Here is a 26,783-nt window from a genome sequence, read left to right as displayed (position 1 = left end):
CTTTTTAGGTTGAGGTAGAAATTAAAACTGTTCCCAGGAAGAAACAGAGGCTGGAAAACCAGAATACCTCAGCAAGTCATCTACCTGACAAAATGCAGTACGTCCCTTGAATTTGAGACATCCCATGTGTAGTTTAATTCATTTTTCAAAACACTTTAACTTCAAATGTTCAAAAATGTCTTCAAATCACACAAACTCTCTCCTCCTGTCAACTGCAGGTCGTCCAGCACTTCAACAGAGGGCTCGGAGCGGAAGAAGGCAAAGAAAAATCCTTTGCAGCAGCCTGGGAAACCCAAAGACTCTGAGAAAGACTCAAAGTTACACAATAGGCTGACAGAGGGGGCACAGGAGGGCAGTAAGAAGGCTGTTGATAGCAAAGACTCGCGGAAGAACAAGAGGCGCAGCGGAAAGCCCACCGAGTGTCCACAATTAGAGAAGGTGACAGTCAGGATATTAGACCATGGGGTTTCACTATTAGATTAATAAATGACTTTCTTTCAAGAGACGAGCTGCATGTTCTCATGGTTGTTGTTGTCATGGTTTTCATTGTTACCAAATTTCTCTCCTGCCATTCTAGCAGAAGCTCCCAAAGAGCGGCGCGGCGTCATCTTCACAGTCCACCAGGGAAGCTTTGACCCCACGGCCCCTGCTCCGGTTAGAGGACAGGTAAAAAGCTGTTTTAATCAAATCGTTGCTATAGTTATTAACAAGAACACTTTTTTGTTTATTTTGAATCAGGGATGCCCACATTATTAAGGCTCCCATGAGCAACTTTTGGTTTGTGTTGATTTTGGCGCCACAGTGTGAACAAAGCTGTATGTCTTTTTTTCCTAAATTTTGTCCTCAAACCTCAAAGTAGGGTTTGTTTTTGAACAAAATCTCATCCTGCTTTCTTTTGCAAGTTGGATGTATCACTCAACAATCTTTGAGGTGGAAAATGTAAAAAAGAAAAACTCTTGTTTTGGCAGCATGCAGTAAATCCCTCCATATGAAACCCCCCAGCTGCAGTTTCAGACATTACAAATAACAGAGTAGAAATTTTTTAAGTTCATGCCAATAGTCTCATTTGCTTTTGAAAGTCATAAAGCGGCATCGACATTGATTTCAGTTTATTTAATTTCAGTGTGAAACTCCTCAAAGAAGCCTTAAGCTCATAAGTTGTGGACAGCCATGGCCCGTCAAATGTAATATGTTGTCTCTGTTCTCAGGAACAACTGGAAGGATTTTTTTGGGTGGTTCAAAGTTGAAACAAACGACTACCGTACTTGGACTGAAAAAATATGTCAGGCCATAACTCAAGAGTATTGACACTTTAATCTTAAAAAAACACTTGGAAAAATTACATTTCTGGCCGTAGTTCCACTTCGATTTTTGTGGAGTTCATATCTCAGGCACACCTGGAGCAGTTTAATTACTTGTGGTTTATTATTCTGTCTATGAAAGTGTTCAACTACACCTGCTACAACATAAGTGGACAAAGTTACTGACCCCACCCCTCATGGTTCTCTTGACCCACATGTTCCCCCTGTGACTGATAGCCGGTTGTTTTGAACTGCAACTTCACGGGTTACATACAATGAGAGGCTCTAATTCTAATTCTGTTAAGAGCTGGTAGAAGTGTATTCTAACTTGCTGGTTTCACCTGTAGGCAGTATCCAGTGAAGCATTACATAAAGGAGGCCAAAAAACTGAAGCACAAAGCCGATGCAGAGGTACGTTTCTCTCTGTGGTTTGAGTTCTTCTCCTGGAAAAGGAAAGCCTGCAGTCTGACCATTAAAACATTTAATAATTTATAACCCAATATGTTTGTTTTTTTAAATCTCTTTAGTCAGATAAGCTGAATAAAGCTTTTATCTACCTGGAAGCAGCCATGTTCTTTGTCGAGAGTGGAATAGCCATGGAAAAAGATCCTCAGATCTCAACGTCTTCCTACACTATGTTTGCAGAGACGGTGGAACTGCTCAAGTAAGACCCTCTTTGATCAGAGATGATCTGCACCATGTTCACCTTTTTTTAGTAATTCTGACTGAGCAGAAGTGATGTTTATCTTATGCTAAGTTCAAAATAAAGGTATAGCATGAATGTTATGGCTCTATGTTCAACGCTCTCTGTTGTCACAGGTTTGTACTGAAACTTAAAAACCCAGTGGACCCCTCGGCCCCTCCACCAGAAAAGGACTTTTTAGCTTTATGGTGAGTGTACTTCAAGTTTCTCCACACACACAGTCAGTGGTTTTGGTTGACCTCTGTCTTGTACTTTTTGAATTTGTTTAGACGTCTGTTACCATCTAAAGATACGGTTCAAAGCAAGAAACAGTTATTTTCATAGGAAAGTGGAAAGTGTTTTCATCATCTGCAATTTAATTTAGGTATTAACTGTCAATGAAACACTGATGTGTAACTTGAGTTTACTTTGAGTCCTTGGATGTAATGCATTAGTGTTTGCTTTAGGGTGATAACTGTGAACGAGGTCAGCTGACTGTCATGTTGACCTGTCTGGTTTGTGTTTGCTTTGATGAGTGCCGTCAGTTTGATGTCATCAAATAACATTTAATCATGTCTTGTAGTTTGAAGTGCCAGTCTCTCCTGCAGATGGCGATGTTTCACCACAAACAAAAAACTGCACTCAAGTACTCCAAGACGCTCTCTGATCACTTTAATGTGAGTGTGAAGCTTTCTCCACAACTCCTACCTAAGTCCCATTTTTAAAAAAAAAAATACATTTGAACTATTCACGATGTCTGAAATGTAATCAGTTAGAGATAAAAATAAATAAACTTTCCTCAATACAAAAGTAACTGTACATTTTTTTGTTTTGCTTTTTCATTTTGTTCCGTTTTCAGATCTCTGCTCAGAAAACACACGACCCCTCTTTTTCAACATCAAAGTAAGTTTCCTGCTTTCATTTTCTGGACATGTTCCATAAAGCTTATTTAAAGTATTGCACACAAGAGATCTAAATCTTTTATTTTTTCCCCGTGTCCTTAAGATCCTCTGACACGCCGTCCCCCATGCCCAACCTGCCCTCTCCAGCCAACACATCCTCCAGCTCAGGTCCAGGCTCCAACCACAGTGGCAGTGGGTTGGTTGTGGACGCCATCGGCAGCACTGTGGCGTTTCCCCAGGCTATCGAACGTGTGGCTTTCAACTACGTCAACATCACCACCTTATTCCTGAGCGCTCATGACATCTGGGAGCAGGCCGAGGAGCTGGCACACAAAGGCAGCGGTAAGAACACATGAAGGAAACTTTACTGTTATTAGGTCCATAATCCAATATTTCATGATGGCTCATATTCTTGTATATATATATAAGAATATGAGCCATCATGAAATATTGTATGCCTTATGCATCATGTCTCTCTAAACAAAAATCATGACTCTCATCAGTCTCCTTTTCTTGTTCAAAGATGAGAAAGTGCGAAACAAAACAAAAACATGCGAAACATGACGCTGGAGGACATTTAAAAGAGAAATAGAATAATCCCACACAGTCTTATAAAAACACAAAGACAAACTAAAAATAGAGGAAAAAATGAATAACACTAATTCAGTTTCATTGGTTGGCCTTTGAGAAGGTGGAGAGATAAATAAGGGGGGGTATGTTTGTCATTATGCATCAGTCTGCTTTAACATTCACAGTCTGCCACACACCCGTCACTTTATTTCTTTGAAATCAGATTGTCACAATCCCAACTTTGATGTGATTCTAGTAAAAAATAAAAATACATTAGTTCCTGTTTTGTTACCATGCCAACATGACACCATGTCCTAGTCGACAAATATTGGCTAAATTCTTGTTTATAATGACCATCAAATTGCATGTCAATTCCAGCACAAGGTCTAAATGGCACAAATATGTTGGCAGTGTGTTTGTGCAGTTTAGAAGGTGTGCTCTCTCTTTTTCGCTCGCAGCAAGTTAGGGTTAGAATGTGACCGAATAGCTGTATGTGGTTTCTAAAGTGACTGTACTTTACAATCCTACTGATCATTGTGAGTAATGTAGATTGTCTAGTTTTAAAGCATGTGATATCTAGAAGTATAGAAAATCAAAACCTGATGCAAAATGATGCTGTAACATTTTGGCAGCTTTTGTCTTCAGATCCGATGACTGCAGAATCAATTCAGTGGGTCGTACTAAGACATAGGATGACAAAAACATGGACGACCTGCTTCAGATGTAGAGATGTCGTGTTAGTGGCTAAAACATAACTGCAGTGGTGTCCTTCTGTGAGCAGCAGAAAGTACAAGAATTATCTTATTTAGTTTCGAATGCAGCACCCAGTCTTGAAGAGAGATTATAAACGATGCTGTCACTGCGGCTTATATTACTTCATATTATGTTTCAGGTTTGCTGACAGAGCTGGACACAGTTATTGGTCCGTTGAGCCTGACGTCCAGCATGAGCTCGATGGTGCGTTACACCAGACAGGGGGTCCACTGGCTGCGTCTGGACAGCCTCAAGGTAAAGTGACCAACAAGCTGCTCCTGACCTCCTGCCCACCCTTCACGCTGCCTCTCACCACCTTCACTTCTCTGCAGCGACTTAGATATTGAGCTGGACTTTCCCTCATGGCGTGTGCAAGTCGTATTTTTCTTTACATGGATATGAACTCATCTCATCATGAACACAGATGTTGTCTCACGTGTGTCCTCGACGATATTCGCTGATCGTTGCACTTGTTTTTTTTGTCTGATGGCTTCATTGTTTTTTCTCTCTCTCTCTCTCTCTCTGGCACTTTTTATAAACCAGGATTACATCTGCTGTAATCCACATATTTCACGTCTTGCACATTATGTTCCTCAATCTGCATTTAAAAGTCAAGCCTTTGTTAACTAACCATCATATATACCACTTGAAGGCTCTATTATATACCGCAGCATTATCATTTTCGTTTGGGTGCAGGTACTGACACCAAATCTTTCACTTTAATTTTTTTGCTACCATAATTGGTAAACAATAGCTTCTGATTAGGCAGTAATCTGGAGACCCCCCTTCATGTTAACTTATATTACACCTACCCTGCAGTAATTAAAAACGTGATCCACTGTCCTCTTTCACTCTATATTACTTTGATTGGATTCAGGGATTTCGTGTTGTATTTAATTTTCCATTATTTTTTCTTCACAACAAATATCTTTTTCTTCTTTGGCAACAATCACTATAAAGATTCAGAGAGATTCAGATGTTCTTGAAATCCAGTGCTGGTACCATTTATTGTAACATTTGTACCTGTAACTCAATCAAATCCTGTCAGCGTTAAGTCGGAAAGTGCGCGATATATAATCGCCTTTCAGTCGTATAATTGTAGTTGATCCTTAAGTTGCATTTGTGTTTTCAGACTTCCTCAATCGGATAAGGAAAAATACAAAAATCTGTGCCCTTCTGTTCGCCCTCTCAGGACAAAACACAGGTTGAATGTAAGTCGAGTCATCTTTTTGAGGTTGTGGCTCTTTAACATAAATGAAGTCAGAACACTTTCTACGTAGAAATCATGAAATGAGGAAACGAAGGAAAGTTTGGAGCGGATCAGGGAAGATGCACCTGTATGAGATTTTTAGATTGATTGGAAAGCTGTGAGGTGTGCTCATTTACGGATGAAGAAGTGTGCATGGATCAGGTGTTAGCTTAGCATCGGTGCATATTCAAAGCATTAGCATTTCTTCTCACGTTTTGGCTTAGGGGGGGTGGAAGAGGTGACTTGGCTGATAAGTAGTAGCTAGTGTGTCAGACCAAAGCAGACAAGAATGTTATTCTCATCATCCTGTTTAAAAAAAAAAAAAAAAAAAAAAAAAATTCTGCACTTGTTCCCTCCTTCTAAAGGAAAAAAAAATCAAATTAGTTCACTTTCTGTGTTGTGACTTGCCACACCCTAAACAGGAGGGATACATTCGACATCCCTGACCTTCTTTGGATAAAGTTTTGGATGTAGTGGTTCCAATTGGCCGTTTTTTAGTTACCTTTCAAGTGTAGTGGAGCTGCTACAGTCGTTAAACAGATCTGAAACTACAGTTGTGTTTCCTTTCTTTGTTTGTGCACCAGTAAGCTGCGCTCCTCGGTTCCCCACACTTTGGTTAAGCAGCAAATGTTGAGTTGCAAAAATGTCAACTTAATCTGTGGGAGTCGATTGAAATGGCCAAAACGACAGCTGACTAAAGAATGCACTTTGTTTTAATATATGTCGTAGATTTCAGAGCGTTATGAAACACAAGGACACGATGATGTCATTGTTCACTTGTGTTGACTCTTTGTTTAGTGTCACTTTGCCTCCAAGCAATAAGGCTGTTTCGTTGACTCACATTTTTGAGTGAGAGGGTGACGCATTGATACAAACGAGAATCAGTATAATATAGTGAGGTGGGGTTAGATTAGGTTTCGACATGTTGGCCTGTATATTGAGTTGCTGTGTCTGTATTCATCCACCATAAAAGGGCTAAACAAAGATCACAAAGTGGTCGTGACTTTTTTTCCTGACATAAACAAAAAGTAGTATTTTTTTAATTAACAAGTTCACCGGTGCCATGGCGTATGGGATTATTTTTTACGTAGAGTTTCTTACCACAAATGTCTTCACTGCTAATTAGGTAAATATGGCTCCATCCATTCATGAACAGTCCAACTGTAACCATTATTATTATTATTATTATTTTTTTTTTTTGTCTTTTCCAACCTGTGGCTTTATTTCCGTCATCCTTAACTGTCGGTGCTTAATTTATGAATTAATCTGCAACAAGTTTACACTTCTTGTCCGAATAATTACTTACTGGAAAAATGTTCAGAACGATTTTTGAAGGATGCCTTTTTTTCATTTTGTGAAATGTGTCAAGAATTTGTGTTGCAGTGTACAGAGATGAATAAACACTGGAAATGAATTGATCGTTGTTTATTTTTTTCTAAGAACAAAAAAACGAGAGAACAGTCACAACATTTCTAAAAGCAGATGTATTACACCTTTCTGTAAACATGATGAAATTTAACCTTTAATGTATCACAGTATATACAAGAGAGATGGATTTTTTAGAACTTTAAAGACTTAAAAAAAAACACATTAGCACTGATTCTTAAAAAAAATCAAATGAAAAGAACTGTACAAAACTTGAGTGATGCTCTATGTGTCTGATTCTCCTGCGAAGTTTGGGTTGGTGAAAGCGGGCTGAAAGGGGGGAAAAAAACAAACAATAATGCACCTTTTTAGTGTTTACACTCCCATAAATGTGGAACAATATGTCTACACCAGTCAGTAACTTACCACATCAACACGACTGGTTGTTCTTGTTGGCAGACTCAGGCTGCTGAGTTTATAACCCCGGATTTTGAACACATAGAACAGCAGTCCAAATATCAAGGCGACAATCACAATGGCTGCAATGATGCCGCCGGCTATCACCCCTCCATCTGTACAAAAGAAACAGCAAATGTTTTTGTTTGTTTTTTCAGCGCGGGTCATTGCATGTTAAACTGTATCTCTTGTTGAGATCTTGGTGCTGGAGGAAAGGAAAAGGTAGAGACTACCAAAGTGAGTAGTATACATTTTCTCTGCCCCAGGAACGTTGTTACAAAGTTTTTAAGGTTAAACATAGACTAACATTGGCCAAACTAGCGGGCTAGCCATGCTGATGTTTGTGCCTGCATTTCCATTTCTACTGTGATGCCACCGGGCCACGTTAAAGGACATTGTATTTGGAGATTGATTAGACTTACTGCTGCTACCAGGACCATCAGTGGGGAAAACTGGATTACCGCCATCATCTGTTGTGTAGTCTGAAATTACATTTCCAATAGAGACATTAATTGGCTGCACAGCATAATACTTTTTTTTTCTTCTTTAAACAACCTTTTCTTTTTCACTGAAACTGCAGAAATGAGCATTAAAGATTCTATCAAAAAAATTATAATTACAAGGAAGCATTGAGACAACTTGTTGGTTTTTCTTTGGGTATCTGATGACTCAAAGTACTTAATTTGATACGAGTGTTTGATGAGCTGTCCTCACTGTGTGGGAGACTCAATTAACTTAATGATTGGTCTCCTAACTTTATAAGCAAAGAGTGAAAGGGCACACAATTTATTTTATTATCTTGTACTTGGATTGTAAGTGGAGTGCATATGTATGAGTGAGTGATCCTTACACTGGCGGTGTCGGCATACGAAGCCTCTCTTGTTGAGACAGTTGTTGTCATTCCAGCGTCCGTCCGCGTACATCTCGACACAGTTCTCTTCAGCCACTTCTCCCGGGTGAAACGCTGCGTTCGGCTCACCCTGTGCCCAGTTGAGGAAGCCAAGAGACGTCCTGTCTGTCCAGCCCCAGCCAACTGGAAGTAAACATCCAAGTTTGAGTAAAGACAAAGTTTGAGGCGCATGGTATTCAAATTACTAAACAGGTGAGCTCCTCCACCGTGAGGGTGATCGGAGGAATGACCTCCAGCTCTGACAGCTGATTATGTTGGATGTCTGTCCCATATATAAAGACTGTAATTGTTTCTCTAAAGGGGTAACGGCATTTATTCACCCTGATGTTTATTCAGTTTCCTTCCTGTGCTGATGTAAAATAACATAACTTCTGTAAATAAATCATTTGTTTTGTTAAACCACAAACCATATATACAAGCCTCTGTGGCTGCATGGGACTTGGGGGGGAGGGAGGGGGGGGATGGGCTTCTATGTTGTGCTTTGGCCACCTCTAGACGGGTCATAAAAAAACAGTGATTCCAACATTTTGAACGCGATCATTTGTTTGCATGTTTGTACACTCACAGTTGTTGTCCCGGGTGAGGCCGATCCAGATGTTGTGATTATTGGTGTAGTTGAGGTTCCTGATGAACTCGACCTCCGCCCTGCTGTGGATAGACACCAGCTCTGCCTTGATGGACTGGCAGTAGTGTTGAGAGTCCGGCCAAGAGAAACCCTGTTGACCGTCGTACACGCCGTAACAGTAGCGGCCGTAGGGCATCCAGAATGGCAGACACCTTCCGTCACCAGGAGCTGGAGTCGGCGGAGGTTTCTCTGTCAGATGATAAAATGCATAGTCAGCAGCGACTCAGGTTTTAGACTGTGAATTAGGCGGGTCTGTGCAGCAGAGGGCCTAAAATTAAAGACTTCAGAATCAGGATTCATACTGTGTTAAGATACCTGAGGAGATCTTGCAGATGTAAGGTTTAGCTAGGTCACACTTGGTGTCGTTCCAGGTCCCGTGGAAGGCGCGTGAACCGTGCATGCTGACGCAGCCCTCGTCTTTTATGTTGCTGGGCTCACCCGGTCCCCACTGAGTGAAGAACACGGGCCAGCCGTCCGTCCACGTGTAGGAGCCGTCCTCCTGCAGCACAAGCAAGTATGAGATGTGTTCGCACCTTCATGTAGTCGATCCACATTGATAGCTTTGGTAGAATCAATCTTAAATCTCTTGAAGCTATTTTCAATCCTCAAGTAAATAATTGTATGTGTGGAAATGCAAAAATAAAACTGGGCCTTCTATAAAAAAAAGTTGTTTCACCTGTTCACAAAAAAAAGAGGTTAGTGAGAATATATATTTTAATCATAAAAACTAAGTCATTGATTTTTGCCTTGTTTTGGTTAAATCACTGGAGATCTTGGATTTTCTGCTACTCTTTATTTTTACTACACTACTTCTTAGCATTGATTTAAGCTCCTGTTATGACTTTTTAACTGGTAATGAATTAGACTGAAATTAATACTGGTGCCTCTTTATGACCTGCTCAAACCAAGAAGACCATTAGGTAACAGTTCCTTCTGACTTTTCACATGATTTTTATTCAAATATCTCTTCAATGCCAAAAGAGGTGAAATCATCCTCATAACAGAACCTTGCGCTTGAGTCCGATCCAGGCGTCTTCTTTGCCATTCAGGACCACTCCAGCGACGAAGGCCTGGTCGTAGCTCATGTCGATACTGGCCAGGTTTCCCCCCTGCTGAGCACAGGCCGTCTGAGCTGCCTCCCAGGTCGCCTTCTCCTCCACCAGCTTGTAGCAGTTCATGTACCAGGAGATGTAGCCGGCCGGGCACGGGTTCTTGGTTGGGGGTGGAGGGTCGATGCTGCTGGCTGATATGGACGCAGATAGAAAAAATATCTTAAAAGCAAGATCACAACAGAGGTTGACCTGCTTTATTTTTCCACTAGTTCCTGTAATTAATGTTATTTTAGCATCAAGAAGACAGCTGGGATTGGTTACTGACATTTCTTCCTGGAGCAGACGAAGCTGTGATCCTTATGGCAGGCGTCATCGTTCCACTTGCCGCTCACCAGGTGGTTGTGAGCCAACGCCACGCAGTGCTCCTGTCGAGGGAGACGAGGAGAGCTTCAAGCTTTCTGAGCATGAACATGAGATTTTGAAACACAGTGTAATCATAAGGGAAGTCTCCTCACTGCTCCTCCTGCGTTGTTTGGCTCCTTGTTGTTCCAGTTTGTGTAGAGCACAGGGCTGACCCCGTCACTCCACGCATACTGATTCTCTACCAACAGATCTGACATGCCGATCCACGTAGGGAGCTCCAGGTCTCTCAGGTAACTGGACACAAAATCTAGAGGAGAGGAGAGGATCCGAATAAAATGTTAAAAAGCAGTCTCTTTTGCCTGGAGCCACTTGGATGTTTAATTCTCCTAGAATTAGCTCACCGTTCTCGTACTGGTTATCAATAACGGCCAGGTCTCCTCCTTGGTCTTTGCACCAACTCCGAGCATAAGACCAGTTGGCTTTGATTTCGCCTTTCTTCCCTTTGAACATGAAGCACTTGTTGTTGAAACGAATCCAACCTGAGTGAGGAGAGAGTAAGAGTTTGAAACAGGTCGCACGTGTATTTGTACACACTTTTAATGCAAATTCATTATGAAGCGATAATATTACAGAGTGTCTCTTTTAGAAAGGTTAACAGGTGCCTGTCACTTTGTAGCATAACACACAGGAATTACACACTAAGACACAATAAAGTGCCTCTTTGTTGTCAATTGTATACAAAAATCTCTTGACCAAAAAAGAAAATTATTTTGTCTTAATCTCCATGTACTCTGGTTACTCTCTAAAGGCTGTGAACACATATTATATGTGAATAAAAAGCTAATAGCTGCATAAAGTATCAATAAGACATTAAGATTTTAATTTTCAATTTACTGTAGATTACACATCAAAAAGCAGAGTCAGTTTTTAGACTTCATACTGGAGCCTCATAACTTGTGTAACATAGATTATAATGCACAAAGTAACTCCTACACTGCTATTCAAATGTTTTAACACATCTGACTTATTTCTGTTTTAATTGTTTTATTGTTGCTCATATTGCAGAGATGCCACTCAAGTTTTCGTTGTTCTTTGTCTCATGACATTAAGGTTTATTCTATTCGAACACCGAGAGAAACAGTTTGCACTTGGTTTGTATTTCAGAGTAAGAATGGTGACTCTTTCACGTTTAACAAATCCCAGTCAAAGAGCAAAACTAAAAGAGTTCAGTTAATTTCTCCATAGTTTCTGACTTTCCTTTTGAAGATGTAAGACACAGGCTAAGAAAATATATCATTTCATTTAAAAGAAAATCATTAGATGAAACAGCTGTTCAGTGCAGTATCAGCAAAAGTCCCAACCCAAAGCTGTTATGGATTCTTTAAAAGCTAATGGAAGGAACTTTCTGTTTGTTAATGACGGCGCCCCCCTGTGGACAAAGTGGTAAATATTTTCTCTTTACTCATCTTGTTCTGTACATGTGTAAGTCTAGTCTTCAGATGAAAAATCTCCTCCTGTTATTTGGAAATCTTTACTGTCAGAAATGTAAAAAAAAGGCCGCTGACACTGACAGTAGAGACTGACATTAAAAATGACAAAATAGAAATAATCGTCCTCATGGTGTTGCTTGTTTTGTAGGTCATAAGGAATCCTCAGGATTAATTTTAGTCTGATACATAATCCCTCACAGGAGCTGCAGACAGTACACATTTGTATTTCAAGCAGGATGGTGAATATTAAAGATGCTATATTACAGTTTTTATTCACTGTGATGGAATCATTTTTGTATTTTAAAAACTAAATCTGACCTGCGGGGCAGTTGCCCTCCCATGGCTGTGTGGGGGGAGGAGGGGTGTGGATGTCTCCGGGGTACTTCTTACAAACGTAACCTGCTCCAGCCCGACCACAGTTGGCATCGTTCCATCCACCTTAACAAGCAGGAGATCGTTGTTGACATCATTAAAGGGGTTGAACGTTCAACATGCACAATGAAAAAAAAGATCTACAGCATTTTGACTTCATTGTTATCTGAGAGGAGTGCCAGTACCCTGATGTCTGTTCATCTGCACACACTGTTCCTCCCCATTCGCGTTGTTGGGCTCACCCGGACCCCAGTGAGTGTATGTCAAAGGGGAGAAGTCCACCCACCTGCACAGAGGAAAAGAGAAATCTTTGTACAAAGCTTCTGTTTTCATATCATAACAATGCGATCTGAACAGTACTGCACACGTTACCTTTCTACCTAAATCAGCGCATCAGACTTTTATAAGAGATTTAAATGTTGTGTAGAAATTAAATCAATCAGATCTAAAGGTTTAATGTAAATGTGGGTCCCATAGTTTCTGTTCTGTATATGTCTTTAATTTCCTCAAAGTGGTTTCATTATTTGTTTTATGTTTAGCATGATTTGTCTCCAATGACATCCAAACACTCTGAATGCGACAAAAAAATTCAAGTTTACCAAAAAGTAAGCTGTATACAATTATAAAAATCATGATATCAGATATTGAGGATATTTTCCCTTTCACTTCTCCTATCGCTGAGAAATACACTTACATGTATTGTCCACCTGCAGTGCCAAACATCCTCATCCCAATCCACGATGCAGAAACCTCGCCTGTTCCCACCTACGACAGCAAAACAGCCAGTAACAAACATATTTCACTGTTACACCTTACAACATGTTCTACTGTAAATATTATATACGTACCATGCTGTTAACGTACGCCTGTTCCTCTTTGCTGTGGATGGAGACGAGTGAGGCCTTCTCAGCGTAGCAGCGTCTCATGGCCGTGTGGAAGTCCACCACGTCAGTGTCGTTGTAGTAGTAGCAGATGTTCTTGTTCTTTCTCCAGCCGGGATTTGAACCGCAATCAGGAGCTGAGGACATATTTACGAGAAATTGCACTAATCTGTCTGGAAAAGTTAAAATCTCAGTCAAAAATGTAAGTTGAACATAAGTGGAAAAAAAAGCTTGACCTCAGATATCTTTGCTGTATAACAAATCCAAACAAAAAAGCTGGCTTGGGATGCTCTACCTGGGACAGGAGGTGGGGGAATTGGGGGCAGGATAGGTTTCTTTCCTTTCGCGATCATGCAGATCCAGTCTTGGTGAGCGTCACAGTTGAGATCGTTCCACCAGGAGAAGGTACCGTTGGTGGTGCTCACCATCTCCACACACTCTTCTCGTCCCTCGTGGTTGTTCGGCTCCCCGGGACCCCAGTTTGTGTGGGACAGCGCAGTGCCATCGCTCCAGGAATAGCCTTTAGGATGAAAATAAGGGGTGTATTCTTCATTGTATTCGAATCAGCCTTCCCCCGGGGTCCATGCTATAAAACACACATTTTACTGACCTCCTTCTGTGGGGTTGTGTTTGAGGCCGATCCACTTGCTGGTGCCTTTACTGTATATAGATAAAAACTCTTCCTCCGCCTGACTGTGGATGCTGACCAGGATAGCTCCTCTGGAGACGCAGTCCTCATTGGCTGCTCCCCAGCTTTTCTTTTGAGACCATTTCACATCATGGAAGAGCTGCAACACATGAGACAATAATAAATAAACAAGTGCTTTACCCTGCTGAGTGACCATTATCATTTGATTTGTTTTATTGAAGTTTTTATACCCTGTAACAGTGTCTGAACGCAGGCAGAGCCGTCCAGCTGTCAGCACAGCCCTCTGCAGGAGGGGGAGTCGGGGGCTTCGTGGGTGGAGTGATGTCGGGTCTGGGTTTCTCGCAGATGAAGGAGTATTTCTCTAAGCACTGCTTGTCATCCCAGAAACCTCCAACAGCACCGGTTGTCATGGCCACACATGTGCCATCCCCGTCATCTAAAAGTCAAAAGGACATTGGCGTTATGCGATGCGTCTTTATCATCCAGTCCAGCTGGTTGTGGTGTTCGGCCCGTACCTGGCTGCTCTCTGTCCCAGTGAGTGAAGGTCAGAGGTAAGCCATTGTCCCATTTGTAGTCCACCCCTTCACCTTGTCCTCCAGCACGCAGGCCGATCCACCACATACCGGTCTTCCCCGCCAGTGCCACTGTAAAATGTGCCTGCTCGTATCTGCAGTGAAACACAGATACACCAGTGAATTAGAAACTCCGACAGCGAGAGACATTTAAACATGATTCATCTAAAACCATTACTGATACACCCTATTATCTATTCTAAGTCATGCCTCAAATATGTGCCATATAGATTTCTCAGAGAGCATCAGAACTGTAACATCACGATAACATTTATTAATAACTGGAACATGGGCAAGAGTGTAAAAGTCAAGACTCATTACCAAAAGACTCAAACTACCAAACCTGTAACATGAGGTGTTCCTTAAGGGGTGCTTTAAGGTAATGCAATGAATGAAAAATATAAGCATGCTTAATGTGAACATGTTCTTGATCTTTGTGTATGCCAACTGTTCTGAAAATAGAATAATTATTTTAAATCAAAAATGTAGTGCAAATTCAACAATAATAAAAACAATATTAGTTGACGTCTTAGTCCAGACCCAATCAGTGCAGACATGGCCGTCCTTCAGAGTAGTTCTGCCTGAGTTTTTAAGGGAGTGTGTTATGCTGTTTTTACTATTTCAGACACATACATGTATATTGTTTCAGTTTAGGATATTCAAACTAAAAAGTGGGTCAAGTTAGAGGAGTTGTTGTTTCGTTATTATAAATCATGCAAAGAGGTTTTACAGAGGGAAAACACTTTAAGAGGTTCAAGACAAATCTCCACAATCTGTTGATTGACGATTTTTTTTGCAGGTTGACACTTATGATATTTGGATATCTTTTTCTTCCAGTGTGACTCACATGTCTCCGATGTGCAGCAGGAAGCCGTCCTGCGCTTTACAGAAGTCCTTAGCGTCAGACCAGCTCCTGCCAGTCTCCTCCATCCAGTAGCAGGCGTAGCCGTAGGCGTCCCAGCCCTGACACGTATTACAGAGGTGAGCAGTGATTTCTAATCGCACATCATGCAATGAAGCTTTTAGTGAAAGCTATTATAACGTATAGCTACACAAGGAGGGGGCAGAAAAATATAATGTCCTACCTGAGGGCATCCGTATACAGTCGGCTTCACAGAGGGCACTGGGTAATGAGCTTTGGGCATTTTGCAGATGTAGGTGTTGAGTTCTGAGCACGATACGTCGTTCCATCGACCAGACTGAAACAAAGATGAACCACCAAGTTACTGCTTGAGTTTCCAAGTGTGTTACACTTTAATAACTGTCTCATCCCTCGCACCTGATACAACATCTCCACACAGTCTTCACTGAACCCGTCGTGGTTGTTTGGTTCTCCTGGAGCCCAGTAGGTGAAGGTCACCATGTGTTCGTCTGACCAGGTGAACATTCCAGGTACAACTAGGTCATTCAGACCGGTCCATACGTCACTGGTGGCTGTGAAACAAAGCAAGGAAAAGGTGGATGAGGTGGGATTTGATTGATCTATAAGGGCTGTATTTTGTACATTTTCTCTGTCTTTCACCTTTGTCTTCTTTTCTCTTCTGAACTGATTTATTATAATGTAATTATCTGATCAATATTCAAATGACGCTGGCTGTGTTTACATGTTTAACACTGAAGCTTTCACTTCCTGTTCTCTTTTAGATCCATACCCAAGTACAAGTAGCTTTCCAACCAGCTCTGCTCCGTCATCGAGCGGATAGATACGAGTTCAGCACCCATGCCCCTGCAGGTGCTCTGGGCGTCGCTCCATGTCTTCTTGTCTTCAAAAGGTTTGTAGCAGAACTCTCCAAACTCGTACCAGTCGGGCCCTGAACACCTCAGCTCTGCAGCAGAGAGGGATGGACTCAAAAGTCGGTTATTGTGGATGACAACAGACATTCATTTAAAGAGACTTTAAAGGAGTCTCGACTCACCTCCATCAGCAAACGTGTAGGACACAGCATAGTTTCCATCATATCTGATGAAAAATAGTAGCTTTGAATTAGCGTTCAAGTTTGGTTTCACCGCACAAAGGCCCAACCCCAATCTCCACCATAAAGACTTGGAGTTCAGACATTTTAGCAAATTATGACCTGGGCAAGTCCTGCAGAACTATGGACCTATACACCTCCATGTCCTTAAGTGTGAGTTTGGGGATTAGCATTGGGCCTATCAAAGGCAAATCATTTGGTTTCTAAAAAAAAAACCTGCTTCTTACTGTAAGGAAGTGATGCCGTTCCTGGTGGAGCCGGGGTAGAAGTCCTGTCCTTCCTGCTTCAACAGAGTGCAATCTCCTCCGACTTCATTTAACATCACTCCAGCGTGGATGGCTGCAGCACAGATGTTTGAATCCTGTGAACGACACAGCACAGAGAAAATGATAAATTCTGTTGTTGTTTTTGAAAATCTCTCTTCCACATTGTCAAAAGTTGTGTTACAAAAAGGATGAAGTGTTCACCCACCCCACGATATGTTGAAGTGCCATACAGCCTGTAATAAGAATTGGCACAGCGGGCTGGACAGTGGACTCTGAGAGACACATGACAAACAACCACATGAGTGTGCATCGTAATAACAAAAGACAGCATAGTATGGCACAAACAGAATACAAACATTACTACACAATGCATCACTGTATTTAAATAATATTATTCAGTGCTCCACTCACGTCATTTTGTCATTGCCAAAGTTGAAGTTTGGCCAACTGGCGCATGAGATTGCATCTGCCAAACAACAAGTTTTCATTAATCACTATAATTAAGAAAGTATTACAGCAGATTTAAACAGATATTTAAATGGTAATCTGTGTGGTTTTAGTGTTTTCCTTACAGTCCGGTGTGCATCCTAAGACGTCAAAGCGAAGGCCTGCCTGACCGCTGAACTCCAGTGGGAGGATGCGCACATATTGAGCTGACATAGGTGAACCCAGCAGCTGAGTCTCAGGAGTATTTCTGTCTGTTGCGCCCGGGAAAAACTAGAAATAAAAGACATGCAGTGTGATAATCTGTTTTTAGGAATCACAGTTTGGATTAGTGGCTGTTTCTGCTAACTCACCGGTCCGTCAGGAGTGTGGTCAGTCCAGGTTGTGCCGTCCATACTGTGCTGGATCTTAAATTTGGTGACCCAGTAGTCATATTGAGGACAACCCTGGATCACTATTCCTGTTATTTTTCTGGTCTGGCCCAGGTTTACCTGGATCCAGCTTGAAGTTGCTGGAGGAGGAGAAGATATTAAATACAGTATGAGGCTAATATTATGATGCCAGTTCAACAACTTAACAATGTTCTCTTCACCCAAATGTATCAGTTAAAACTCCTGTGAGGACTTTTAGTATGCTGGATGTAAAAACATAGTGAGGAAAATGTTAAGTCATCAAAAGCAAACGAGGCCGTCAGCATAAAGGTGGACTCTTTTTATTGAGTCATTTTTATTGTCTGACACCGCTGCTGTTGTCAGAAGATGTGAATAACAGACGTTTTTAGATCTTCCAAAGTAAACATTCTCAACGAGTGATACATTTAACGTTTAAAATGAAGCAGGGTGAGATTTTTGTTTAAAAAACACTGCTTACACAATTACAATTATCCCTCTAATCTCTTCAGGTGGCGCCAATATCGACACAAAACAAAAGTCCCTCACAGGAGCTTAAAGGTAAAATCTTGTAAGTGTAAAATCTGGGTTCATACATACCGCTCCCTGAGGGTCTCCAGCAGGAATTTCCATTCAGACGGGCTTGGCTGGGAGTGAATCCACCGATGGAGGAGGAGGCAGAGAGCTGGGAGTCTGAGATGTTTCTGTCCTCGACGCCCAGGCCGTGCAGACACACTGTGAGCAGAAAGAGCAGAAAAGTACACATCAGCTTTTAGCTTTGATAGAAAACGTTAAGTTCCTTTTGGGATTTATTCAGAAGACACAGTGATTGGGTTTTATTTCAATACAAAGAATCAAAGAGGAAAAAGAAGCGCAAACCTTTTTGTTCACAGGTGTAGACAATCTCGATGTATTTGGAAACATCTGGACAAGGGTCGACGACTTCAGGGGCGTACACGAAGCAGAAGGGTTTGTTGTCACATGACTTTCTAAAGTGAGGAAGGACACCATCCACGGTACAGCTTCCTGCAAAACAGAGATTATGTTTTGATTGAGCAAATATTCTTTTGTGTAAATCGATATAGTTTAACATATTTGAGAGCTTATTTTGTATGATGTCCTTCATTGTTTGTACATATTAATTTATTTTCTTCTCTCCGAAATAAACTTCAAATTCAAACTCACATATCAAAATGTATTACCAATAATATACAGAAACCAGTAAAACAGTGTTTACATACGGGCAAGTAACTGCAGCTAGTGTTTATCAAGAAGAAGTAAATGATTTGCCAAATGCAATTTCTCTGTCTTTATCGCTTTTGTATTTAGAAGAATTAGATCCATGTGATGAGATTTACCTGTCGATCCATCCAGATGTGGACAGATGTCATCGCTCTTTCGCCCGTAGAAGGCCGACTGGATGTTGATAACACTTTCTTGTGGACAGTGAAGCACAGCGGAGGAGCCCTCACAGATTAGAGCCGTCATATAACCTGCAGCAGGAAATTAAAAATGTATCTCTGCTTTGTTTTGTGTCCTTTATAGATAGAAAGTTGCAGATAGCAAATAGCACTGATCAGCTTTAACTTCTATGTTGTGTTGAAAGGTGTTGTAATGTTACCATCATGAGGCGGAGGAGGCTCCGGTGTGTCTCCTGAAAAACACAACATGAATATAGTGTAACTATCACGATTTAACATGAGTTTGCAGATCTTAGTAATAAAGTAAAAATGTTTCAACATGTACCTTTCCGCTTGCAGATGTATCCTCTCTTGTTCTCACAGTTGTCGTCATTCCAGTAGCCGCTGTTAATGAGTACTGAGAGGCAGTCCTCACCGTAATAGTTGTCTGGATTACCTGTCAGGAAATATCATGCAATGGAAGGACGTTTAATTTCTTTTCTTTCTTTTCTTTTGGCAATCTGTGACTCCTTACACTATTGTTTCTTAATTCTCTCCCTCAGAAATCATGCAGAGTACACCTGGCGTTTTATTAACCTGCACTCCAACGGATGTATCTGAAAGGAGAACCATCAACCCACTCCCAGCCGCCTTCAGTGACCGAGTCATGACCGCCCATCCACAAAGAGATCCCTGTAGGACTCAGCTGGATCACGCCTTAAAGGAAAACCAAAAAAAAGCATTAATCAATGCTGAGAAAAAAAATACACACACAACTTGTGTAAAATAAACATGAATGTCTGACTTTTTAAAGAGCAACTAAAGACCAGGCTGAAATGTTGACTTTCCTTTCCCTCTGAGGTCAGCATGAATTACATGTTTTGTGGGTTTTTAGCTCATCTCTTAAGGCACAATAAGATAAAAAAAAGTGTAGACCAGAACAACTTCCCTCACCTTGTATGAAGGCCTGTTCAAAGGGATCTGTGATACTGACGAGGTCTCCTCCCTGGTTGAGACAGTCGGCTCGAGCCTCCGCCCAAGTCCTCATGGACAGGTAGTTAAACAGGTAGCAGTAGTCGTTGAAAGGGTCGGCCATCCACGAACCACATTTAACATTCCAGCCTGTAAAAAAACACAACACAAAGGTTTACACATCCGTTTATACAGATTTACTACACACATATGATCAGTGTGAGATTCTGTTGTCTGAGTGATGATCAGCGGAGTGTAAAGCTCACCTGGTCCAGATGTTGGTGGCTGAGGAGGAGGTCCTTGTCCCTTGGCTTTAAAGAGACATGATGAAGAATCACTTGAGATTCAGTGTGAACAAAGCACAAGAGGAATGTAAGTGATAAATGAAGGAAAACGAATCGGACCTTTTTTGCAGACAAATTCTTTTGTGGAGGTGCAGAAATCGTCGTTGAATTTTCCAGCTTCAGAGTGATCCGCCCCTCTGATGTGCACACAGTCCTCGTTGTTCTGCCAGTTGTCTGGCTGGTTGGGCCCCCATAGGAGGAAGTCCTGAGATCAAATAAGAACAAACCAGCATGAATCTCCTGTAGACCTTTTTTGTGACACTAAGTGACAGAAAAACTGCAAAACAAATCAAATTAAGACGGCATCCAAGTGTGAAGCCCGAGTCTGAAGAGCCAATACTGTTATATTAAACCTACCCTGTTCCTGAACTTATCACACTTCTATCAATCCTGTTTTAGGCTCAGTTTCTTTGAATCAAACCTCATCCACTGAATACTTACTTATAATCATATGTTTAATGTTTATTTTGTATTTCACGTTTATTTCATACTCCTTTGTGTTACTGCTTTATTTTGTACGTAATGTTGGAGCTGCCTGGCATCCAAATATATTTTTAGAATTCTATCTGTCGCATCATAACGTATGTATCACATCCCATCGCATTGTATGTATCGTATGCTATTGTACAACTTTAGTGAGACAAAAGCAACCACGGTACAAAACATCTGAGAAAAACTAAGTTTCAAGTTTTATTATTAAAATGTAATATGTGGTTACAAATGTTTTCAGTTAAATATGTCTTAAAAGCTTGAATAGCTTTAGTAATAGAAAAAAAAAGCTTCAACGCTTCTTGATTTAGGAAGTACAAAAAAAAGGTTACTGGCACCGGTTTGTAGTTCATGCAAGTTAAAGCGTGCAAACCAGAAAACAGAGGCTGGGACCAACAGTCTTCTAAAGATTTCAAAAGTCTTGCATGTGTTCCTTGTTTATGTGTAATTGTTGCTCCTTTGAGAAACATTTCATACCGCCTCTATCGAATAACATATTTCTGTGTGCAAAGGTGAGAAACAGCTCTGAAGAAGAGGAAAACAAACTAACAATAAGTTCAGGATTTTTGTTTACAATTATAGTTTAGGTTAGGAGATTTTGTGATTTAGGTTTTGCACAGCAATGTTCAGACATTTACATCATACATTTTCCCATCCTTTTTCGATCATTTGTTTCATTCTGTAATCTTTTGTTGTGTACAGAAAATAACCCTGTTTTACCCCAATGGGCACATCTTTTTTTTCCTTTCAAAACTACTTCCAATCATTTTTAATTGTTTGTAATTTTATGAAATGTGTTTCAGGGTTTCTTCACTTACTGCAGGAGTTCCATCGGAGTACACAAACTGGCCTTCAATATTGATATCATTCAAACCGATCCAGGCCTGTGCCGGCATGTGAGCTGTAGATTAAAGACAAGAACATCTAGTTTTCATTTAAATGTAAATGCAACATCATTTCCCCAATAACCTTCATTAATCATTATTATTAAAACTGAGATGAAGTGTAGCTGCTCACCAACAATGAAGCTCAGTTCCTCCTCAGAGTGAATGCTGACCAGGTGAGCCTGCTCGCCTGCACAGTGAGCCTCTGCATCCTGCCAGCTTTTCACAACCTCAGTCTCAAACTGATAGCAGAAGTCCCCGTACAACAAATATCCAGAGTCACAGTGGGAATCTGAAGTGAAAGAACTTCGGTTATTACAAGTTAAAGGGCTCACTTTTACAAATACAGCTTTTAAGGATGAAAAAGTAATGTCTGACTGACCGGGAGTTGCAGTGGGTTTGGGGTTCTGTCCACCAGTCATCTCACAAATGTAACCCAGTCTCTTGAAGCAGTTTGTTGTTTCCCATTTGCCTTGATAATTCCCTGGAAGATAAAGTCAACTCAGCTGATCTGAGCTTGTTTTGCAAAGCCTGACTAACTGATGAAACACACAAAAAGGTGTCAGTGTACCGCTTAAATAACAGTGTGGATTCTACCTGTGAAGATTTGTCCACAGTCCCAGACGTTTGCAGTGTTTTGGGGCCAACCAGGACCATAGTTGGAAAAAGTAATCTGAGTTTTATCAACCCATCTGAAATCCCCGTCTTGATCTTTATCTGGCAGAATCACAAAAAGAAAATCAATGAAAAAAAGCTGTCAAAATCCAAACTTACTGTAAAGAGTCATTGTTGTTTTGTACCACTGTGAGTAAGTATACATACCTGATAAACCAAGCCAGATGTCGGGGATGTCTACTTGGTGGAAGTCTGGAAGTTTCCCATTAATGAAGAACTGTTCCTCCTGACTGCACACAAAGAGTATTTAAACAATGACAGAAGGTTAAGACGTCTACTCTTCTCAAAAGCACCAGTCTCTGTGTAACTAAATGCATAATATGTAGATTAAGTACTTTTAGCTTGCTATACTGCCCCTAGTGGCCGACATGAGATAATGCACCTTTATTGAGGGAGCTGTTGCCAATCCCAGCACAAGGGCACCTAGGCAGTACTCTCAAAGTGACCTGGCACTTCTCAAGCAACCACACCAACATCCATACTTTGGTCAGCACCGGTACTTGAACCAGCGACCCTCCAGTTCCCAACCCAAGTCCCTACAATTCTACAATGTTCTTCTTTCCTACCTGTTTATTATGAGCAGGTGGGCCCCCTGATCTGAGCACTTGGTGAAAGCATCATGCCAGGTGGTCAACAGATTGATGTTACTGACCATCCAGTAACAGCTGCCTGAGAAGCTCAGCCAGCCGGAGGGGCAGATGGCTGGAGGGGAGATTACATCAAATTACATTTTGTTTTTAAGTATTGAAATAAAATGTAGCGAGATATCATTTTCATGTATATGGGAACAAAATGTGGCTCACTGTTCAGTGGTCGTTTACACATGTAAGGACGCTCATATCTGCACACGTGTGATCTCCATTTCCCAAATTCATCTGATGCATCTTTGATGATTGCAGAACACGAGCCGACCTGAGCGTCCCTGTTGGAGGACACAGGTTTAAATCTTAACTTGTAAGTACTAATGATTTAAATGTAAATAATGTAAATATAAAATAAAGATATCTTACAGCGTAGGTTCATCTGTACCCCAGTTTAAAAAACCCACTGCTGTAGCATCAGACCAGGCCCACTGAGTGTTTCCGGCTTCAACTTGACATCCAATCTTGTTGCATTTCTGGAGAACACAATATTCAAACTCAGTGTTACATAATAATGAGGAAAGTGGGCTTCTTAATTCTGAATTGTTGTTCCTCTCACTAGAGTGGACAATCCAATCCAGAGGTCAAAGCGCGACGGGTCCAGTTCTCCTGTGATGTACTGCTCCTCTGCTGCTGAAGTGATGGACACCAGGTCTCCTCCGTTCTGCACACAGTCGTGTCTCGCATCCGACCAACTCTTCCTGGTGTCTGCATTCAGCTTGTAGCAGTTGGAGCCGTATTGTCTCCAGCCGTTGTTTAAGTCACACCGAGGGACAGGGTTCGCTATAGAGGGGAAGAAAAGGTTTGAATTGTAGCTGGTTCCACATGTGAAGAATCATTTGATTAGATCAGCACCAAATGATGTGACACAGACATTTTACAACATTTTCTAGTCCCGTTATTATTAGTATTTTATGCTTAACATACTCATGTATCTACATGGAAAACGTGGGAGACGTATTAAATCCTCTAACAAGGGTAAGCTTTATGTTATCTTCTGTTTTCATTCCACACTGACTGACACTTAGTGGCATTTGTCATTCAAACGTAGAAAAGCTGACACTGTAAGGGGAGGCAAGAAACACCAAGAAAAGTAGAACTAAAAAAGGCAGCGAAGAAGAAGAGCAACTACACTAAACATAGACGCTGACAATGTCTGCGTCAAAGTCTTTTCTAGAAAAATCATCCTTTGCAGCTGAGGAGTCACTTCAGTACAATATTTCCTGATTACCGTTGTTCAACAAAAGAAAATAAATGCCAAGGAAAGAACCATGAAATCGCTTTTTATGAGGAGGAACATTTCTATACTTCAAACACCGATCAGGGAGTTAGAATAAATGGATGGTGGCAGTTGAAGTTTGGTGGTGATAATCCACAAAAAGCACACTTTACTTTACGTTTTATTTCAGACCCACAGGTCCATATCATCAGATCATGTCCATTCAATTTGACTTTAAACACTAATGTTTTTTTTTTTCTTTTAGCATGAAAAATATTAATAAAACTGAAGCTCATCTCTTCCGTCTTTTGCTTTTGCGCCACAGAAATTCAGTAAAACTGTGAAAAATGGTGATGACCTCCATACTAAGAGCATCCAACCTGAGCATGGGACATCAGCAAACAGTGAGTGTAGCTGGTGGACTTACAGTTCACGTGCTTGCAGATGTATTTCCTCTTGACGTTGCAGTTCTCGTCATTCCACTGTCCATAGCTGCCTCCTAACACCTGGCCGCAGTCCTCGCCTGGTTCAGCACCCCAGTTATCAGGCTGACCCGGTGCCCAGAATCTGAAACCAGACAAATCATTTCAGTCTTTCATCCTCTACAACTCGGGATGTTTTGACTCTTCTTTCTGATCATGAAGTGGAAGCAGTGTCCTGTATACGTACGATAAGTGTTCATTATAAGTATCCCCATCCGCCCACTCCCAAACATTTTCTGCAATCCGATCATTCAGACCGAACCAGTAGATCTCTGCGTCGATTTGAGTCCTTATCCACAGCTAGAAAAAAAGACATAAATATGCATTGATGACTTTTATGAATTAATATGACACGATATGAGAGCAGTTATCACAGTGTGGGTTTGTAATCTCACCCTCTCATGGATGTCCTGAATACTCATCAGGTTGCTTCTCTGGCTCAAACAGAAGGACTGAGCCTCCAGCCACGACTTTGTATCAGTCGAGAAGAAGTAACATTTATTCTCGTTCTCTCTCCAGCCTTCATGACACTGACAGTGGGCTGAGAACACAGCAATAGAAAAACATCTTACAGGTTAAAATGTTGTGTCACAGATCATTGAAAACTGCCTCCTCCTTTAAGACAGCTTTTTTTTTGTTGTTTCTGCCTGTTTGTGGGAAAAGAGTTTCTTAATCTCAATGGGACAAACCGGGTTAAATAAAGGTTAAATAAATCAAATTAATAATTCAATTTAAAAGATTGTCTAAAGAAACAGTCATGGGAAAGTATGAATCTACTGAGTCAGTCTGACCTTAAGATGATTGAATTGTATTGTTTCTGTAGGAATCATTAATTTGATTTGGAAGACAAAGTAAAAGAGTTAGCCGTCTGATTTTGTATCAACAGTAAGTTAAGAAAGAAGAAGGTGTTATAGGTTTTCTTCTTCCTGCTCCTGTTTGTTTATGAAAAGTGTTTCCGTATTCTGTGATGTGTTTACCGTCATCGTGTTGGAATCACACACTGAAATACATCAAATATGAAATATGAAAGAAAATGATTTGATGAACTTTATTTCAATGTTTTGGACAGAATATTAAGATAAAATGCTCTCGTTGTTTTTTCCATTGTTTCCGTTTATGTGAAATTTCACAAGGGGAGTGAACCCCTTGAATAGCCATCAATCATAAAAGTCTCATGACAGATCCACAGTCCAGCTGTGTCAGTCACTTCTCTGTGCTAATGTTTGACTTTAACAGCTTCGACAGAAACCTGAATCACATGACTTGCTCACCTCTGTGTTGAGAAGAAAGACCATGAGAGGAAAATGTGGACGCAAAGTTGAACTGGTAACAGGGATTTATTGTGTGTGTGTGTGTGTGTGTGTGTGTGTGTGTGTGTGTGTGTGTGTGTGTGTGTGTGTGTGTGTGTGTGTGTGTGTGTGTGTGTGTGTGTGTGTGTGTGTGTGTGTGTGTGTGTGGTGGGGGGGGGGGGGGGGGAGACGACTGTGTTCCTCAATACAATGACAATAAGGTGTCTATCCTATCCTCTCATCGGCTCTCAGCGCGAGGCATAAGAAACACTAAATATCAAAAAACCTGTTATCAGCCTTTGACTGACTATTAATCAAATCAATATTTCTGAACATACAAACTTTCCATGTTGTCTCAGTTACATCCTGACCTGAAGTCTAACCCATCTTTTTTTAGGTAAGATTAATCTTGTGAGTCTGTTTGCCGACATTTTTCCACATGAGCTGTTGATTTGATTTGCACTCATATATATATATATATATATATATGTATATCTTTGTTTTAAAAAAAAAACAGGTAATAACTGAACAGTTTGTGTAAAGCAAAAAAAAAACAGAAAAAAAGTTTAAAAACTGTGGAAACTGAATGAATCTTTATTTCAAGCTATGATTTTATCACCTTTATGCAAACTAACAGTTCATATGGACATGTTCTCCTGATTTCTCTTTAAGAGCATTAATGTGGTCTAGAATTTAATTTCTGTCCTCAGCTGCTGCCTCGTCTCATCGCGTTAGGTTCAAAATTACAGCGTTTGCATTCAGTTGATACTCTACAGTTTTTATTCAGAAGAGGAGACAAATAGCAACAGTGTCTGGGTTCTCAGATTCATGCTTTTAGCTTTTGCCGGTTAGTGCAAGAATATGTTTCTCAAAAATAAAAATAAGTCACAAGTGCAACCACAACATCGTAATAAAAAGTCGACTTACCACCAGCCAGAAGAGCAGCAAAGCTGAGCAGCTGCAGAAGCAATCTGTGTCTCCTGTCCATTTTTTTAATTTGCTGTGTTTTCACCTTCAAGCTGTGTTTCTACACATCCTAATATCTGCACGTTTGTCTCCAAACTCCCTCAGCCCTGCCAAGAGTGTGAGGTGAGATGTGATCAAGCTCCCTGTCATCAGACCTC

The 26,783-nt window shown here is 40.9% G+C and overlaps 2 protein-coding genes across 4 annotated transcripts in view; one reads left to right on the top strand and one right to left on the bottom strand.

Annotated features, from left to right (window-relative positions):
* The window catches only part of aff1 (AF4/FMR2 family, member 1), a 20,741-nt gene extending 13,870 nt beyond the window's left edge, over positions 1-6,871 (top strand). The window contains exons 10-19 of one of the 3 annotated variants that reach the window (XM_065965312.1): positions 9-97; positions 219-438; positions 581-666; positions 1,649-1,712; positions 1,829-1,965; positions 2,121-2,192; positions 2,567-2,660; positions 2,843-2,886; positions 2,989-3,227; positions 4,348-6,871. In XM_065965312.1, the coding sequence (XP_065821384.1) occupies positions 9-97; positions 219-438; positions 581-666; positions 1,649-1,712; positions 1,829-1,965; positions 2,121-2,192; positions 2,567-2,660; positions 2,843-2,886; positions 2,989-3,227; positions 4,348-4,472 (1,170 nt within the window). In that variant the 3' untranslated portion in view covers positions 4,473-6,871. Of the gene's footprint in view, positions 1-8; positions 98-218; positions 439-577; positions 667-1,648; positions 1,713-1,828; positions 1,966-2,120; positions 2,193-2,566; positions 2,661-2,842; positions 2,887-2,988; positions 3,228-4,347 lie in introns of those variants that run through there. The other 2 variants (XM_020650782.3, XR_010668972.1) reach the window with 2 other exon arrangements.
* LOC109996614 (C-type mannose receptor 2) lies at positions 6,868-26,783 on the bottom strand. The gene is made up of 50 exons (XM_065965311.1): positions 26,587-26,783; positions 24,766-24,911; positions 24,558-24,670; positions 24,316-24,455; positions 23,229-23,452; positions 23,039-23,145; positions 22,832-22,950; positions 22,595-22,730; positions 22,176-22,258; positions 21,951-22,070; positions 21,736-21,837; positions 21,487-21,645; positions 21,288-21,370; positions 20,041-20,185; positions 19,903-19,947; positions 19,619-19,786; positions 19,262-19,381; positions 19,011-19,121; positions 18,886-18,918; positions 18,623-18,757; positions 18,144-18,290; positions 17,865-17,999; positions 17,229-17,386; positions 17,004-17,148; positions 16,843-16,897; positions 16,637-16,703; positions 16,393-16,526; positions 16,109-16,152; positions 15,845-16,018; positions 15,472-15,626; positions 15,278-15,391; positions 15,040-15,155; positions 14,136-14,287; positions 13,851-14,056; positions 13,582-13,759; positions 13,267-13,491; positions 12,939-13,108; positions 12,785-12,855; positions 12,276-12,376; positions 12,037-12,156; positions 10,630-10,767; positions 10,381-10,535; positions 10,191-10,290; positions 9,821-10,056; positions 9,129-9,312; positions 8,754-9,002; positions 8,129-8,311; positions 7,701-7,760; positions 7,249-7,394; positions 6,868-7,152 (listed from the first exon to the last, which is right to left on the bottom strand). Exons 1-50 carry the CDS (start codon positions 26,645-26,647, stop codon positions 7,108-7,110), a joined length of 6,513 nt encoding a protein of 2,170 aa, XP_065821383.1. The 5' UTR covers positions 26,648-26,783; the 3' UTR covers positions 6,868-7,107.

This window comes from Labrus bergylta, chromosome 17 (assembly GCF_963930695.1).
Source record: "Labrus bergylta chromosome 17, fLabBer1.1, whole genome shotgun sequence".
NCBI lineage: Eukaryota > Metazoa > Chordata > Actinopteri > Labriformes > Labridae > Labrus > Labrus bergylta.
The sequence above is the reverse complement of the archived record's forward strand: the minus strand, read 5'-3'. Positions and strand labels throughout refer to the sequence as shown.